Raw genomic sequence first — 18,834 nt, forward strand, 5'->3', positions numbered from 1 at the left:
AAAAAAAAAACACTCAAAACATTAAAAATAAATTGAGCTTTTTATTATCATTCTTTTAAGATGTGAGGCAAAAAAAAACATAATTCTAAATACTTTGTTTTAAACTGCATTTGTTTAAAAGTTTAACCACTTTGAGGGGTAATTTACCAAAACATAAGAATTGTGGAGACTTTTTTTAGATATGTTACAGTAAAAACACAAATTTAAAAAACCTTTCTACAAAATTTCTATTACATCATTTTGCTCTGTGGTTCTAAACAGAAATGGCAAAACTGAAATGACTAATCGATTATTTGAATCATTAACATTTTTCTTTAGAACTAAAGAGCCTCAATAAGGGATAAAAGAGCCACAGGTTGCAGACCCCTGTTCTAGCTGAAGCAGGGGAACCTTCCAGCCAACAGTAACCATGGAAACGGAGGTCCCAGCTCTTTTCAGGTCATTAACCAGCTCCTCTGGTGCAGTTCTGGGCTGAGTCCTCACCTTTCTAGGGTTGAGACTCCAGGGGGTGAATCTTGCATGGAGTTTCATGCTTAGTTTCAGCTAAAACAAAATGAACTGAGGCTCCTTTATGTCAAACGTCTTTATTAGGCGGAGCAGCAGAGATGAGACACCTGCAGATGGTCCTCAAGAGGAGAACCTCCTCGTACCCTTTAGCCCTGCAGAGACAGACCAAGCATCCGAGCTGTGACCCACTGAGGAAAATTCTTTAAGAAAATCGGAAGAACTTCTTTTTTTTGGGGGGGGGGTCACTGTATGTCCACATACAGGAACCAGTCCAGGTGTGAGCATCCATTCTCTTTCAGTCCACCTGTCCGCACACCTGTGTGTAGTATTTTCTAAGAATGTCCATCTGGGCTCGGCGCACTAGGACGTGTGAGCGCACAGACTTCAGCTTTTGGCACGCCTCCTCTGGAGTCCAGCAGTGCAGCTGAAAAAAAAAAGCAGAGTGAACACAGGATCCAATCAGCAACACGTGCAGCCATGAACGGTAACGCATGTGTGAGTGTGTGTAATGTGTTCCATGGACGCACGTGTAATTCTATCTAAAATATCTAAAACGTGTGTATGAGTGTCTGTGCAACATGTCATGAATTAATAAAAATAAACATGCATGTGTAACAGATGTATTGATGTGACAGCTGTAGCACACCTGTACACATGTAACCAACTGTCTATCGTGCACATGCATTTATACTGCTTGTACAAATGTGTTCATGAACGCACAAATATGAAATGCATGTAGAAACCTATGTAAAGTGTTATGCATATGTAACGTGCGCATGAGTGTAAAAGGCACATTTAAAGACCCATCAATGAAAATTATACGTTTTAGTGTTTTAACATGTTTTATTGGCATTTTTCTCACGATGGAGGACGCTAATGAAGAAAAGTAACCCTCTACGGCACATGTGTCAGAGTCAAGGCCCGGGGGCCGGATCCGGCCCTCAGGATCATTTATTTTATTCTTTTTAACGGCCCAATGTTATCTTGCGCTCATTTCTAACTTGTATAATTTTGACAAAATATTTTTAAGGAGAGAAAATTTTGAAAAGAAAACAGAATTTTAGATCATCCCCACCCAAAATGAAAATGAGAGTTACCCTCCACTGACCCGAATGAGGTAGGCAGCAACGAGCGTGGCGCTGCGAGAGCGCCCGGCCTTGCAGTGCACGTAAACGCAGCAACCGCGCTCTCTGTGCTGCAGGACAAACTCCACCCCTCGGTGCAGATGCTGCAGACTCGGCACTCCCGTCAGGTCCACGGTGCTCAGCCGCAGCTGCTCCACGCCAACTGCACGCCACTCCTGCATTATACGCACACGCCCAGACAGCTCATGATTCAATCAGTTAGTTTGATTGTGCTTCGTATTTGAAGTATGATTGTTCATCTCTGAATACCATGTGGTGAACAGCAGTGATGAGTCTGGAACATCAGAGGGATGACACGGCTAGCACCAACATCACACGCTGTTCAGGAGCGGAAATCACATCACCCCGTGTCAATCATGTTCCGGTAACCAAAAAGACTCATGTAAATTTAGCATCAACTCCAAAAGCGAAAATTCTAACAGAAACGGTTATTTAAGGACTAATGGTGCATTCACACTGGACGCTGCAGGCGCGACAGAGGCGTCAAGTTTCAATGTTAGATCAATGGAAAGACCTGATCTGATGGGATCCAATCAGGGACTCAGCTTTGGGCATGTGATGTTTTCAGTGACTGGATTAAAGTGTAGATAAACAGATTCAATATGGCGGCTCGTGAGGATTTTCGTCCTGAACTTCTATCCATTTTCTTTAGCTACGGGGGCGGCGGGGTTTCCAGAGACGTCCCAGATGCTGTTGGGCGGTTAGAGACCCGGGAGAGGTCGCCAGTCTGTCCCAGAACCCGGGGAGATGGATCGATGACTATGCATGCCAGCTGGACAACATATAAACAACATAAACATATAAACCAAGATACTCGCTCAACAATAGGTAAGTATTATGGGATGTTGCTTATTAGAGGAGGATGTTTGTCCATCATTTCAACCAAACGTTATTTGGCCAGAAGAGACACTGAAAAACCTTTGTACTATTCATAAAATCTTTAGTAGTATGCGGTCATTGAAGAAGTATTTGAAAAAACTCAAACATCAAACATCATCAGCCAACCAGTGATGTCCCATAGTTCCTAACTTTCACAGTATCATTTTTGACTTTGATTTCTTGAAATTATTTTTGCCTTACGAAATGTTTAATTTGTATTTTGCGTCATTTTTTTAAATTGAACTTTGGTTTTGCGATTTTTTTTTCTAAAATGTAATGTTTTTATAGTTAGTTTAGCTTTTTTAATTGTCGTTATGATCTTTAGCATGTTTTTGCGTCGAGTGACTTGCCCTTCAGGGCCACCGTACATGGACATCGGCTGGATTGTTTCAGGCCTGAAACAGCATTAATGTGTCATCTGTTAGTGCTGAACTGTCATGACCTCCGTTAATTTGGTGACAAAAAGCTGTCGTCTTCAAATTTCCAGACCTTTTTATTGGAATGAATGTTTTCAGGTACAAGGTTCAAACTTCACAGTGGAGAGAAAGAGAAAGCTGGACCCACCAGGCCAGACCTGTGCAGATCTGACCAGTTCAGCAAGGAGAATAAAGGTTTGGTGGAAGGCTGCAGGGAGAACAAGCAGTAAAGAAACTCAAGCGAAGATGGATTCAAGAGAACTAAGACCAACCTGGGCTGAGTTACAGAAGCGTTTGGTTTCATACTCCTCATTCATGGTGACGACCCCCCGAACGTTCTCCTCCAACAGCTGAAACACAAAAGGCCCCCACGGGGGTCAGAAGGTCAGCTTCAGGACATATTTTCACATGCTGGGTGGACTCACATGCACTTAACTAACCTGGATATACATAATTTAATTGTAAACTGATTATATTGTTGGATAAATCCAATCCAGTAACCAGATTACTTTAACATGCTGAAAGAACAGAAGAACTCAGAGTAACCACAACACCAGACGAACAAAAACCTGTTTTCTTTTTCTGCATGATGTTTCCTTAACCCTCATGCTCTCTTATAGGGTCCAGATGACCCCACCCTTACATTGATGTGTGATCCTCCCGTGACAAAGGTGGACAGGATTTTACGTCTGCCACAGACACCGGTGAAGATAAAATATATTTGAAAGAAAAAGTTCATCTCTCTGTCTTGTGGGGTTCAGATGACCCACTTTAATGTAAACATGCCTAGGATAGCACACGGGTCAAACAGATTAGAAAGCTAGATAGACCATCTTTCAGTAACCAGATTAGACAACTACAGTTATGGTTCTGTGTTCAAACTAGAATATAAAATATATATTTTTTCATCAACAAAATGAGGTTTATCCAAAGGAAACGTTATTAAAATGTCTACAGAAACCACTGTTCTCTGATCTAGTTAAATCACTGCAAATATAGTGAATTCATGAACCAGCTTATAGGACTAGATCAGAGGTCTGCAACCTGAGGCTCCAGAGCAGGATGTGGCTCTATTACCCCTCCATCGTGGCTCTTTTACCCCTCCATCGTGGCTCTTTTACCCCTCCATCGTGGCTCTTTTACCCCTCCACTGTGGCTCTATTACCCCTCAATTATGGTTCTATTACCCCTCCACTGTGGTTCTATTACCCCTCCAACGTGGATCTATTACCCCTCCATCGTGGCTCTATTACCCCTCCATCGTGGCTCTATTACCCCTCCATCGTGGCTCTATTACCCCTCCATCGTGGCTCTATTACCCCTTCATCATGTCTTCACTCATTTGCTACACTGTTATGGTCCTATGTGGCACAGGGTGTCTTTTATTTTGAAAGGAAGGCATTTGAACCGCTCTCAAAAGTAATCACACTTTGGAAGAAAATAAAGCAGTTTTGTTTTTGTTTTATTTATGCCTAAAAATATGTATATTTATTATTAAAACAGTAGCAATGACACAAAAACAAATTCAGTGTCTTGTTTTTTTAAAGGGTAAAATTAAGCTGTGGTTCTTACTGGATATAATGTGAGAAATTGACCTGAAGGTTGCAGACCTGGACTAGATAAATATGACGTCGTAATGCTAGTTCAAAGCCTAATGACGTAAGGATCTATACCAAATGAATGAGTTGATCCGAGTTTCAAATATTCCACATAGTTAACACCCGGTTCAGTCCAAATCCGAATAGCAATTGGATGAAAACAGAGCAGAACCTGAGGGAACTGGTCTGCAGGAACACCTGTATGAACGCACGCGGCTGGTCTACGGGGTCACGGAGGTCAGGCGGCCGGACAGCGTCTCACCTGTGCGGTCATGGACCTGAACGGCAGCGCGCCGAGGATCACAGTCTCGTCCACGCGGTCGAACCAGCGGCGCGAGGACAGCTTCTCCATAACCACATTGTAACCCAAAGTCGGGTAGAAGAGCAGGCGCGCGAGCGCGCTGGACATGACCGAGGAGAGCCGAGGTCAGCCGAGACGGCCACCAGCTACACTCCCACTTGGTCCTGTAACCTCTGACCTCGGAAAGTCCGTTTCCTGAAATGTCAGTAGCATTACTTCCGGTATTGGCCCTTCAAAATAAAAGCTCACAAACTTGGAGGTAGTTTCACCAAAATCCAGAGAATTAAATTCGGCCCAAAACATGTCTTTGATTTTTGGAGATTTAGATTCTCATCAATCCACATAACTGTAAGGACCAACATACTAATCTGCCTTAAATTAGAGGTCAATCTGTCTGTTGTTAAGACTGTAACTCTTAGAAAAGGTTAGGAATTGCATTTCTGAGTTTATTATTATTATTATTCAGAGTGTTGTAAATCAGGAGCAGATGTTAAAACGGAGTTAGAAAAAGCTTGTGTGACGTGGAAGCTACAAGCCTCACTCCATTCTGATACATCTGCTTGTGGATGACTAGATCCATGTACGTCTTTCATAGTTCAATAATAATAATGGGTGTGTACATTATTTGGAACTTTTTTCTTTTTTACTTGTTCCGTCCAGCAGCTGAGCAGACAGATGAGAGTTGAAGGCCTCTTGTGCTGGACAGATTTTATGCTGCAAACTCAGTCGCACATTGGGGCCAAAATCTAAAACACACCTTAGGTTGCAGGTTATAAAGGATAAACATTTATTGAGAACTCTAAAACTAAATTTTTATGATTTTAAAAACTATAAAAACATACTTTATAACATAACTATGAATGAAAACCAGCAGGAATATAATTAGTGAATAAACCAACTTATAAATAACTTTCAAATTTTATTCTCCATAAAAATATATTATGTCAAATTATATGTTAGAAAAAACAAAAACACTAACAGTTCTTTACTTTTATATCATTTTCTATGAAAAACTACATTTATAAATATACCAAAAGATTTTGATTTCCACAGAATATATCCTGTTGAAATTATCCAAATATGATCATGCTGCCGAACAAAACAAACAAAGACAGAAAATAAAAATAAAATTTGTTTTGTTATGAAAAATAAATTAAATCATCATGTTTTCTTGGCTCTGTGTTTTGTTGTCTGGATTTACTCTGTTTAGTTATTTTATCCGGTTATCTTGTTTCTTTCTGCACCATGAGAGGATGATGACACCCTTGTAATGTAAAACGTTACGTGTTCCTGAAAGAAATCCATAGATCGTTATAACTGATCCCACAGCCTCCTTAATCCAAGTGATGCTTCAATATGTTACCAGAGCAACATAAAATCGGGCCGTTAATAACAATAATATAAAATGATCTGGAGGGCCGGATATAATTACTTGCCGGCCCCTGGGCAATAGGTGGTTTTGAATCTTCTAAAGCACAAGGTGTGTGGCAACCAATGGAACTTTAACTTATTTAACTGACCTCTTTTCCAGACCTATAGTTTAAGTTCTGTGGTTTTAGTATGTTTGGGGGGTAAAATACAACCCTTCTCTATTCAACACCCTTGTGTTCTGTTTTTCTGCTGGGTCCGTAACAATCTGTCATAAAGTTGTGGAGTGGCCAGAAACTATTTTTAGGTGGGGTCTTTGCTTTTAATTATCATAATTACTTCAAGCACTCAAGAAAATAAAAAAAGAAAAGTGTTGTTCAACAAGAAATGACATCAACCATATTTTGTTATGATTTGTTGTGATTTAATGCAACAACAAAATGGTAAAGGTGTGATGGAAAGAAGAAATCATATAATTTGATCTAGAAGGATCATCTGATTGAAGTTATTTACAAAAAAGTGCGACAGAAGCAGCAGATATTTATCTGAAAGCACAACAAGAAGATGAACTCTTGTCTAAAATGTACAGTTTATGATAAATAAAAATACATTGGTGATCTAAGAGACGGCGAAAGGCAAATTAGTGTCAGCGTCCTTCATAACGTAAAATTCCCTGCACTAATCAAATGCAGGATACCAGGACGAAATGTTGCCAGTCACCAAATGTTTCCTTCAGAATATGAGTGACTACTTCCAGCAGGTGGCAGCAGAGAGCAGACTCATGAGGGAGTCAGAGGTTGGCGGCTGTAGAGCTCAGGACTCTGTGCTGGATCTTGGATTTAGATGCCATGGACAGGTCTCGCTGAGAAGAACAAGAGCAAACGTTAGGATCATCCATTCACAGAGTGAGTCATGACCATCTCATCACCTTTAGGTAGCACAGGTGAACTCCACGACACCAACACCCCCCTCACCAAGAATGCTGCATGTGTGAATGTATAGAGTTAATGTGAAATAAACCAAACCCTCATGTGAACATGCGCATTCACAATGTAAAAACTGACAGACGTCCAAACAACAAACACCACACATGGCAGATTTACTGACAGAATTACTATAATCTTGTTGAGTTGCTTCTGTACAGTAACATTAAATTCAGGGAACACAAAAGCTGTCCCTATACATTTTAACATATGGTATCCGTGGTATTCATCAGTGTAATTTTGTACCAGATGTGAGTAATTGAATTTGTCTTTGTAATTTGTTATAGATAAGTCAACTAAACTATCTTGAATTAACCGAGGAGGAATCATGCACAATGATACAGTTGAACTGATGATGAACTTGTCAATTTTCCGTTCAATTGCAATGGGTTTAATTATCCACCCAAAGGTTAAAAAATGTTTTTACGTGTTTTTAACATGTTCCTCATGATGGAGGACATACATCAAGATAAATTAATCTGACAATTTATAAATATCTCTTTATTCAAATTGAATAAAGAGGTTCTGAAGACGTTGTGGATCCTTCTGGGTTTTGGTTAGGGAGAAATCGAATTACACACAAATCACCTCTTACGCACACAAACCTCAGTTACGCACTGTGGTGAGACTCTTTTCACGTCTCAGAGATTCGTCGTGAGTGATGCGTTTAAATACTACTAGAATGTGGAATCATCAGAGTTTTCTTATTGAACTTAGATTGTAATTAATAGCTGGTAAAACTTGACATTTCCCCACTTTCTTAAACAGATATGCCCAAAAATAAATAAATAAATGTTTGTAATTTTTGTACTTAAGCACAAAATGTATTATTTGAATTGAACTGAAATAAGCCTAAATGAGCCAAAACAGCTAACATGTAGCTGAGATATTAGCTAAACTCCACAATACTCTAAAAAAATCTTAGTAAATGCCAAAATAGTCCAAAAAGCTAGCAGAATGCCAATTTTTGTAACCGTAATTTTAAAACATAATTATAAATGATAGAAAGGCAGGAATATTATTCTAGAATAAATCAACTTAAATCTTAAATAACTTTCAATATTTTACTCTCCATGAAAATATATTTTGTCAAAATTATACAAGTTAGAAATAAGCGTAAGATAAAATCGTGTCGTTAATAATGAAATAAAATGATCTGGAGGGCCGGATTCGGCCCCCGGGCCTTGATTCATACTCATTATCTGTATATGACAGACTGGTCCTCACAAAAACATGTATAAATAAACACATTAACAAACACCTCTGGTTTGCATTTCAAAGTTGAGGCTTGATGTGTTATTGTATTTGATTCAGTGAGTAAACTGCTGAACTGGAAGTTAGTTTGGTTTAATCAAAGGATCTCAGAACTAGTTCTTTGGTTAGTTAGATGCTCACAACACACCTGGACTTTAGCGGCTCACTGCTCTTCAAGTCCTTCTAGAACACAAATGTCCGTGGTCAGCTTTGAGGAACCGCTCACATGCTTTCAAGGCAGAAAACAGTAAGAAAAAAAGGTTTTCTTTACCACAAACTCTGAATATGTGCTGGCAATAGAAGCCATACTGAAGTTACGCTGCGTGCTGGGGGGGGTCCCGTTAGGCAGGCCTTTGTTCTCCTTGTTGCAGTCCCCAAACCGTGGGGGTTTCAATCCACCAAGAGCCTGGAAGAACAGGGACTAATGAAGTGGAATCCGGACAGGAAGTGGTGAATCCCAGCGGTGAACCAACCTTTCGAGCTGAGAGAGTGGGGCTGGGCACAGGAGAGCGACACCCAGTGGCAGTATAGAGGGAGCGCAGGGTGCTGTTACAGGTGGCACTGGAAGTGCTGGAGGTGGCATTAATCTGGTGACAGAGCAGACTGGTTAATGTTGTCATGAGAAGGTACTTAAAAAATGAATCCAAAAAAAAGGAGTCACCAATTTTTTAGATTTATTTGGGGGAGTCTGACCAAGGAACCGGTGTTTGACCGGTGATCGGATTGTTGTGCCATACAGCATGTCCTCCTCCAGCTGCTGGCTCTTCTTGGAGTGCTGGAAAATGTAATAAGGTGTCTTAGAACAAAAAGCAGACAGGAGATATCGGAGGTTTACAGCCTTTAATTGAAACGGTTGCTCATCTACAGTGTTCCCTCATTTATGGCGGGGTGTTCACTTGACGGAAAGGGATTTTTGTTTACATCAATGCGGTGGGCGTGTCACTTAGATCAGTGTTTTTCAACCTCTTTTGAGCCAAGGTACACTTTTTCCTTGACAAAAATTCTGCAGCACTCCAGCATCCAAATATGTAAAACAGGAGAAACTCTGTAGTCTGTATTGAGCTTTAGTCACTGCACAATCTCGCAACAATTTTTTGTAATAATTCAGGCAGAAAAGCTGAAAGTTGTTTGTCTGTTTGTCCTAAATGTTGTAAAAAAAAAAAGTTGTGATAGTTTTCAATAATAATTTTGAACTAAATTATTTTAAAATGTGCTCAAGTAGTTGTTTTTCCTTTATTAATGTATTAATATGCAATTTTATGTGACCTCACAAAAAAACAATAATATATTCTTTCTAGAATGATTTATTTTTTGTAAATATGTCATTAAATATTTGTGCAAGAGCAACTATAATTTTTGAACAATTATATGATCACAACATGCTTGTTTTTTTGTGTGCATGTTCAATTGTAACAACACAAAAACAACATTTTGAAGTTTAATTGTTTTTTATTTTGTCTGAATACAAAAGGTAACTTTAACAAAACATGTTTCCTTTCTTTTTGGATGATTACATTTTTATTTTATTTTAGTAGCATAGTGCAGAAGTGCTGTAACTTTAACCCATTGCATTATGGGAGATGCAGTGCAAAAACCTATGGTGATGCTGGACAAACTCACGTCTCTGAGCTTCATCATTTTGTTCACTTTTTCCACAGTCTGACATCGGAAGCTACACCACTAAACACAAGCTTTAGCTGTTACTTTTGATGGAACTGTGAGCCAAAAAAGTGAGGATGTTAACAACTTTTAATTGGTCAGACTGATGACATGATTAAGTCTCCAAGACTGATTGGTGGAGACAGTTGGAGGGGCGGGACTTTTACAAAAAACAACTAGCTGTGGCTAAATTGCGGGACGGTCATTCTTATTAAAAAGGTTTTTTTGGAATTAAATAAAAACAAAGAAATCATATTTTATGGTCTTTCATATTCCTAACTATTTAGTGTTTATCAGGACATGTTTGTATGAAAACAGCTGATCTCCTGGTTTTTACGCTTAACACTTTAACACCTGTCAAATTTGCGGTGACAGCAAAATAACACATGTTCTTCGAACTACACAATTAACACAATTCCAGTGGATTCTGAAGCTGAGAAAAGGGAATTTCAGTGCAAATAATTCAAATTTCAACTTGTTTAATGGACACGTTTTGTAGGTAGAGCCCAATTAGAGTCGAACGCGAGTTTTGAACGAATTTTTTATAGAAGTTTCATTGGAAATAGTCGCTTAAACGCAAGTTTCTGAAGGCTGTGTGATTGTAGCTTCAGAGCTAGCCTTCAACTAACCCTTTAACACCGGAGCTCCAGTGTTTATGTTCTTTGATTGGCTGTCGCTTTTCAACCATTAACACAATCAACGTCATTCCATATTTTCCAGACTATAAGGCACACTTAAAGCCTAAACTTTTTTCAAAAAATTGGCACCTAATAATGCGGTATGCCTTTTGTGTGTACCAAGTTTCAAAATCTGTAAAATGTTCTTGTGCAACTTTGGGAAGGCTCGATTGACTGTTCCTTTGTTCATTCAGGTGATGATTATGTTACTACTTCATGTGCTGAAATTGATGGTTTTCCCTGCGTGGCGGTTAAACTACAATAGAGCAAATGTCTGATTTTAATGCTCAGGAAAGTCCATGCTCCCTACATCCACGCAGAGATCCAGCCAAACTCTACGCACATGTTTTTCCAATTTGTTTGCTGACTGCACGAGTCACTGCTGAATTAGTTTTCGGCTGGGCTAAAAATCTGCTGTAACTGTTGTCTGAGCTTTCACTAAAGCTGCCGGCATCATTGCTGACTCCAACAACGATGAGAGAAAACCGACGTGTTTGATTATGGAATTACAGATGTTTTGTGAGAGAAGATTGATTAAAAAATAATAAGAGTGGTTTGTTAAAAAGGGGAATAAAGTTTAACTAAACTCACTGTTTTGCTTCTGTTCCCTTTTTAAGCAAAACAGCAAAACCGTAAAAGGTGAAGCATGATATAGCGAGGGAACACTGTACTTTGTGATGGTTTTGTGGGTTAGCAGTGGGTTAGATAACATATTTGATCTTCAGTTTTGGAAGCTTAATGACCACACATTAACGACCTGTTGATTGACTGAATTCATTTCCACCATTAGAAGAGCAGAGGCTATGGGATCTAAAGTAATGTTTCACCCTTTTTTTTCTATTTTTGAACTGCATCGAGATGATTGTCATCTGTCTTTTCATCAGATGAGTATAGAGTGGTCACCTCAGCAGGACTTCCCATCTGAAGCCTCTAATTCATGCTTACAGCCCCCTGCTTTTCTATGGGGGAGGAACATAAGTCTTCTCACCCGCTCCAGTTTCTCCTTCTCCTTCTGGGCGCGGTGCTGCTCCCACTGCTCCTCCACAAACTGCAGGAACTTCTGTCCGTTAACCAGGAAGCTGCAGCCCTGCTCATTCTCCCAGGACTGGATCTGGACCTTCAGCTTCTTTTCCAGCTGCAATCACCGAGTGGTCAGACCTGCTGGTGTGTGTTCAGCAGACTGACAGTGTTCTTCGGCTTACCTTCGGCAGACTCTTCTGCAGCTCACATCGCAGTTTCTCCTCCTTCAGCAGGTTTCCTCCTCTGTTGGTGAACCTGGATGGATCTGCTGCTTTTTTCTGCACAGGGAGATGAAGAGGTCACAGCTTCCAGAGATCACAGTGCCAGGACATGAGTGTGTGCACGTGTGCTGACCTCCAGCTCCTGGAAAAGCCTCCAGCTTTCGCTCCACCTGTGAACTCCACTAAAAAGCTCCTGGTGTTTCTCGTAGTACTGCTTCAGGCGGTGCAGTTCAGCCTCATGCACAGCGAGCAGATCATCATCAAAGTCCACTGGAAATAAAACCCCTCAGTACAATGAGCTCATTCTAACCACATCAGCAACAGTGAGGACTCACCGCTGTAGAACGCTGTGAAGTCCTGTCGCTGCTCACTGCTGTAGAAGCACTTCTCCCAGAGCTCCAGGATCTCTGAGCGAAGAGCGTCCGTGACGCTGCAGATGTTGCGCAGCTTGAGTTCCTCCAGACGCCGCAGTTCTGCTTGTAGCTGTTGGAGCAGCAGAGTGTGAGCAGAGAGGAAATCTGAAGTTCAGTCATTCTCTTGCTCACTCACTGCTTCCAGGTTTCTCCTCTTGGATGTGACCATGTGCTTGCTTAAGGCCTCACGGTCCTCGGTAGAAACCTGCAGGAGCTCCCACATCTGCTGAATCTTCTCCCTGTGAGCCTCGCATTTCCCCTCTTGCTCTACCCTCCGCTCCTGCAGCTGCTCAGGGGATGAAGGCGGTCAGAGAATCAGCAAAAGAGAGGTGGTGACTGTGTCACTGTGAAGAAGTAAAATATTTGAATGATGGGAAGACGACCTCCCCAGTCTGAACGATTTTTGCTGCAGCAAAATTAGCATCAACACCAGAGGGGACATGCAATTAACTGGTCTGCACTTACAGGAAGCCCTGTGAAGAAAAACAATGCTAAAGAATTTTCTATTGTTTATTGAATAATGATGTCTCCTGTACAAATACCTTCTGGGAGACACCTGTGTCATTCCAGGTCAAAGGGTTGGGGCAAACCTTTTTAGGGTAACTAAACAGGGAAGTTGGAGGCTGACTCCACCCACAGCCGAAATTTAAAAATCCAGTCAGAGGGTGGAGCCTGGGGGCAGGACTGTTATCATGACTGGAGCTGCAGATCATAACGTCAGACTTCTGAAACTTACATGGTTTGACCAATCACAAAATTTAAATGCAATACCTCGTTTCAACCTGTAGAGGGCACACAGACAGGTCTAGACTATATTTTCAAGAATTAAACACGTTATTTTAATTTATCAAAAATGTGGCAATGACCAACAGATGGCACTTTTAAAGCCCCATTTATAGAGATCAACAGACAAAAAAGCTGATTTAGGGTTTGGTAACCCTTTAAATCTATGGGTAAAAATACAGTTGCAGACAAGCAAAAGTTCAGGAGTTAAAGAAACTCCACACCCAACAACTTGAGCTGGCTCTTGAGGCGGCATGCTGGTCCAAAGATCGCAGTATTCTATATAGTGTTTTGTGAGTTTGTGCTGTAAGTGGTGTTTGATATGTGTACATTGTGACTTTGTGGTGCAAATGTGCGTAAGTACAGTACGGTATTTGTACGTTTTATGCTATTGTGTACTGGTGTGTCATCACCTTGCTGATAGCCTGTCGTGTTGAGTGTTTACGCTAGGGGTGTGCCAAAATATCGGTATTGCAATTAGGGCTGGGTATTGATAATAATTTCCAGAAACGATTCAATTCAATTCACAAGAAGCCAAATCGATTGGATTCCGATTTTTCTTTGTTTCTGATTCTTCTATTTAATTTTGAGTTTACACATTTATCCACATTTGCTTAGAAATACATTAATAATCTACAATATGTTTTAAATATACTGTATTTATATCCATCTGATCCAGTTCACATACAGTAAATGTATCAGTGAAATAATGAGATTGTTAATATCATCCAGTGTTACATGGATTCTCTAAAGGAGAAGTTCTAACAAAAATGTTCAGATCATGAACATTGTAAACATTGTTCTGCTTCTCCAGGAGGACGTTTCAGTTTGGCCACTAGGTGGTGATCAAGCTATAGAATGACACTTTATTCTAGAAGAAGACAGTATATGGATAAAAAACTATGTTTTAGACCATAAATCGTTACATAAAATATTTCCTTAAAATAGTTTGAAAAGTTCATACCTGTGAGTTTATAAAGATGTTAATTTAGTCAGCAATGTATGCTTAAGTCGACCGAGCGTTAGCATTAGCCGTCCTATATGAAATTCCATTAAATGTTAGCATAAAGCTAGCGTACTTTAGCCTTATGTGCTAAATCGATTTATATTTTTGTTAATCGATTATTGATCTGTTAAGCTTAAATCGATTCAAATTGATTAATCGATTTTATTAACCCAGCCCTAATTGCGATACATCACAACATTTGGTCGTGCGATTGATTCTCGATGGGTTCTCACTGAATATCGATCTTTTTATTTTCTTTTGAAGAGGCTGTAAAACGCTATATTTGTCATCCTTACCTGATGGAGCAGCAGCCTCAGGGATGTGGCGTTGTCTCTGGACAGGCAGAAGGAGTCCTCGTCTTCGTAGACCACGTCTTTCTCAAAGCTGGTCTCTGGGATGTGGTCCAGCTCCTCCATACACAGGATAATTTCCTTCTTTAGCTCTCTGAACTCAGCGTGTCGTTGGGCCTGTTAAGGTCAGTAAAAACATCAGTGCCGTGCATCATACAGCAGACCTAGCCAAACAAAGCTGTCACCTTTTCTGCATTTTGGAGGGCGATGTACTGCCTAAAGCTCTCCAACTGTTCCCGAGTGGGAATCGAGTCTGAGGTGAGGCCATAGGGCTTGCAGACTAAAATATCACACAAGTCCTGTTCTTGATGCAGCAGGTCCTGGAGCTGTTGCATCCGTTGACCCTTCTCCTTCATCAGGGCTTCCACCTCGGTGCGGATGTTCTTCTCCTGCTGGAGAATGCTGAGGCCCTCTTCCTCCTAACAAGACAGAGAAGGTTCTAGAGAAGTCCCATTCCAATCATCCTTTGATCTATTTTGAAACCGGCGGTCTTTTAATGATGATCAGCAGAAAGCAGAGCAGAGAACTATAAAAAATGACAGGGTGGAAGAGCTCCAGGATCAGGGTTGGGCAGCCCTACGCCAGACAGATTCATTCCAATTATCTTCAACAAAAAATGAGCTATTTTAGCCTCCTGGAAGGTTTAGCTAAATTAGCTTTTGGAATTTTTTTGTTAATTTTGTGTCTACAAAGATTTTACTAAATAAGTCTTCAAAAGGTTTTGACTGAGTCAGTATTCTAAAAAGATTTTGTAATGATGGTCTCTTCAAAGATTCCCACAGACACAACTATTAGATGTCTACATTATGGCTATTTCAAAGGTTACAGCTATGGATAGATCTATGCAATATGGATGTGATAGACATCAATTTATAGAGGTCTATTGCATATCGCGGTTTAGATCTCTAGCTGAGGACTTTCCCACAGGTCATTGTATCAGGGTACCCTTGCGCGTTGTAAACACGCCTTTTTGGGAGTTTCTTCCCACCGGACACAAGATATCTAATAGATATCTACAATAGAAGTATATTAAAAAGCTAATTTCCATCTGCAGTAGATTTCTATTAGATATGTAGGTAATAGACATTCATATTGTAGCTAGTACATTCTGGTTGTTTTGGTTAGAGGAAGATTTCAGGTGTAATGTGTGGCAAAAGAGTGTCAGCAGCAAGCATGAAAGGAAAGGCTGTGGTGAGAGGAGCCATCCCAGCCACCAAGGCCAAGTGGGCCCCACATCGTTTTACAGTGGGCAGAAAATGTGGGCCCCGATTCGGTTTGTCTGCAGTTTCTGTGGTGGCCCCACCTATGTTTTCCCACATTGGCTTAAGTGGACACTCAGTGGGTTAGTTTGCAATGCTAGCCTGCTGCCTAGTGGACAGCAGATTCCCTAGCTCGGTACAGTGGAGTTCGCTAGCTCGCTGTAGAGGAGCTTGCTAGCATGCTACAGAACAGCTTCTTAGCATGCTATAACGGAGCTCGGTAGCTTGCTACAGATGAGCTCACTAGCATGCTACAATGGAGCTCACTAGCATGCTACAGAGGAGCTCATAGCATGCAACAGCGTAGCTCATTAGCATGTTACAGGGAGTTCGCTAGCTCGCTGTAGAGGAGCTTGCTAGCATGCTACAGAACAGCTTGTTAGCATGCTATAACGGAGCTCGGTAGCTTTCTACAGAAGAGTTCACTAGCATGCTACAATGGAGCTCACTAGCATGCTACAGAGGAGCTCATTAGCATGTTACAGTGAAGTTTGCTAGCATGCCACAGCAGCGCTCGCTAGCATGCTACAGTGGAGCTTGCTAGCATGTTATAGCTGATCTTGCTAGCATGTTTCAGCGGAGCTCGCTGGCATACTACAGTGGAGGTCGCTAGCATGCTACAGCAGAGCTCGCTAGCATGTTACAGTGGAGCTCGCTAGCATGCTACAGAAGAGCTTGTTAGCTTGCTAAAGTGGAGCTTGCTAGCATGCTACAGAAGAGCTTGCTAGCATGCTACAGTGGAGCTCGCTAGCTCACTACAGCAGAGCTTGTAGCACGCTACACTGTCTACCGGGCAGCTTGCTAGCATAGCGAGCTAACCCACTGAGTCCTCACTTAAGTCAATTTGGGCAAACACAGAAACTGCAGACAAACCCAATCTGGTCCACATTTTCTGCCCACTTTTAAACCATGTGGGGCGTACTTGACCTTGCTGGCTGGGATGGTGTTAGCTTAGAGACAGTGGCTCTGAGAAAGAAAAGAGGCAAAGACGGGATGTTGAGGTTCTCTTTAGAAGCAATGAGGATGCAAGGGATCAGGAATGAATCCATCAGAAACAGACCAACAGCTCCTGGTAGATGTTTCAGAGATAAATGCGAGGCAGCAGGTGGAGATGGTGGACGTGTTCAGAGTTAAATTGTTTGTAGAGAGACACTGAAGGAAGATGAAAGAAGAGGTCAAAACAGAGTGAAAAAAGAAAAATTATGAGGGTTGGGAGGAGGAAAAGCTGCACTGCAGATGATTTGTTGAGGGGACTCCTTAAAGAAGCGGCTTAAAAAAAGAAGAAGCAAGTTCCAGAAACATCAACTTTAAAAAAAGATACCCGACAACCTCAGCGCTGTAACAAACCTGACTCAATTGTGCTCTTGTGCTGTAGTGATGAACACACACGCGTTTGCTGTTTTTACCTGAAAAACCGGCAGCTGGAGCTCCAAGCAGAGCCTCTGCATCTCTGCTTTGCATTTGTGAATGCTGTGCATGAGCCTCTTCCTCAAAGCCTCCTCTTCCTCAATCATCATTTCCAGCAGGTTCTACAGAAACACAGCTGAGGTCAGAGCAGAGACAGGTGGATGCGTGGGCCACCTCAACCCCTCTGGTGTCACAGCCTCACTTTTATGTGGCTCTTGACCATGTTGGTCCTTTGGAGCCTTTGCTCCTCCGGAATGCCGATCTCCTCCCAGATGTCCTTCAGGCGGCTCAGCGCCTTGTTCAGGCAGGACACAGCTTCTGCAGCCAGCAGCTCACTGAGGAGAGGTAGGGGGGACTGTTATGTTGTCGTGCCATCCGAACCACTAGAACAGACTAGATTTTAAATTAGAAGGAAAACCTATAGGATGAGGATAATGTGGATTTGCATTTTCAAAGATAATATGCACCACTTGTATTTGCACTGAATATTTTATTAACTTTCAGTACAAAGAACACATGCTGCCTCAGTTCTTTTGATATCTGACAGATTAAATGATTATCGTTTAACTGGGATTCTTTTGTCCTGCTTTCATGTTTTTTGTGATGCCCTTCTATTCCTCTTTTCCCGCTTCACTGGTAAAATTCTCCATTCAGAAATACTTGGTACAACATTTGTAGTAAAACTTTTTTATGTCATAAGAAAATATTTTAATAACAGAGGGTTGACCCCTTTTTTTCTCAAATCAGTACGTTTTTAAGCAATCTCTCAAGCTGACTATGAAATAAGAACATGTTTGTCAGCACACACACACTGCAGAGCATAATATCTACTTCTATAACTAAAGAATCTAAAGTTCATTTTCAATTTTCTTGTTTTTGATTTTTAGAGTGTTAGAGCTCAAAGAAAATCATATGTTGATCATATGTTGCTGTTCAGCAACACAGAGTCCAGACTGACTTCCTGTCTTAGATCAATGTTTTGCTCTCAAGAGAGGAGAACATGATGATCATTTCCTATTCAACTACTTGGGGTGGGGGGGTTTCTTTGATGCTGGACCATTTTCTGTATAAAAGAACTGGACCAAGAAAGTGTGACGTCAGCTATAGAAAATGGCTTGCTTTAGGCTACAGCGAAATTAAGCCATTTAACCCACGATACAGACGTCGCCATGTTGGAGCCAGATGATACTTCCTGTTTGGAACGTGAGTAGAAAGGGAATGCTCAGTCCAGGTATCTTATACAGTCAATGGATATGATGGAGCAAACCTGTAACATTGTATGTGAGAACTGGACTGAGCAAATACGATGTCAACCATAAAAAATGCCTTTCTTCCGGCTCCAACGAAATAAAGCCATTTAACCCACGATACAGACGTCGCCATGTCGGAGCCAGATGATAGCGATTGGTCAAGGTCGGTCTGAGTCCACGTTTCTATAGCAACTACTGTCACCAATCAGGAGTAAGCTTGTTCGGAGTCCACACTCCTTTAACTGAAGTGAGCTCAAAAGAAAATGTTATCAAACGTTGGAGGTGGGGCCAGCGGGAACCACATGCTTTTACTGAGGCATCTGATTGGTCAGTTTATA

General features: G+C 41.1%; 2 protein-coding genes across 4 annotated transcripts in view; both read right to left on the reverse strand.

Annotated features, from left to right (window-relative positions):
- Positions 1-567: 567 nt before the first annotated feature.
- Positions 568-5,050, reverse strand: ptpmt1 (protein tyrosine phosphatase mitochondrial 1). Its single transcript, XM_024263211.2, has 4 exons — positions 4,808-5,050; positions 3,220-3,297; positions 1,616-1,807; positions 568-931 (listed from the first exon to the last, which is right to left on the reverse strand). The coding sequence occupies exons 1-4, from the start codon at positions 4,952-4,954 to the stop codon at positions 803-805; spliced, it is 546 nt and encodes a 181-aa protein (XP_024118979.1). The 5' UTR covers positions 4,955-5,050; the 3' UTR covers positions 568-802.
- A 1,566-nt stretch (positions 5,051-6,616) lies between these two features.
- prc1b (protein regulator of cytokinesis 1b) overlaps positions 6,617-18,834 on the reverse strand; it is a 14,161-nt gene continuing 1,943 nt past the window's right edge. Inside the window, exons 2-15 of one of the 3 annotated variants that reach the window (XM_024263221.2) lie at positions 17,449-17,581; positions 17,246-17,368; positions 14,766-14,999; positions 14,527-14,697; positions 12,578-12,727; positions 12,364-12,511; positions 12,162-12,298; positions 11,990-12,085; positions 11,776-11,922; positions 9,113-9,226; positions 8,925-9,038; positions 8,761-8,857; positions 8,600-8,680; positions 6,617-7,076 (exon numbers count right to left, since the gene is read on the reverse strand). In XM_024263221.2, the coding sequence (XP_024118989.1) occupies positions 8,625-8,680; positions 8,761-8,857; positions 8,925-9,038; positions 9,113-9,226; positions 11,776-11,922; positions 11,990-12,085; positions 12,162-12,298; positions 12,364-12,511; positions 12,578-12,727; positions 14,527-14,697; positions 14,766-14,999; positions 17,246-17,368; positions 17,449-17,581 (1,720 nt within the window). In that variant the 3' untranslated portion in view covers positions 6,617-7,076; positions 8,600-8,624. Of the gene's footprint in view, positions 7,077-8,599; positions 8,681-8,722; positions 8,858-8,924; positions 9,039-9,112; positions 9,227-11,775; positions 11,923-11,989; positions 12,086-12,161; positions 12,299-12,363; positions 12,512-12,577; positions 12,728-14,526; positions 14,698-14,765; positions 15,000-17,245; positions 17,369-17,448; positions 17,582-18,834 lie in introns of all 3 variants that reach the window. The other 2 variants (XM_024263219.2, XM_024263218.2) reach the window with 2 other exon arrangements.

The sequence above is a fragment of the Oryzias melastigma genome, linkage group LG3 (assembly GCF_002922805.2).
Source record: "Oryzias melastigma strain HK-1 linkage group LG3, ASM292280v2, whole genome shotgun sequence".
Classification (NCBI taxonomy): Eukaryota; Metazoa; Chordata; class Actinopteri; order Beloniformes; family Adrianichthyidae; genus Oryzias; species Oryzias melastigma.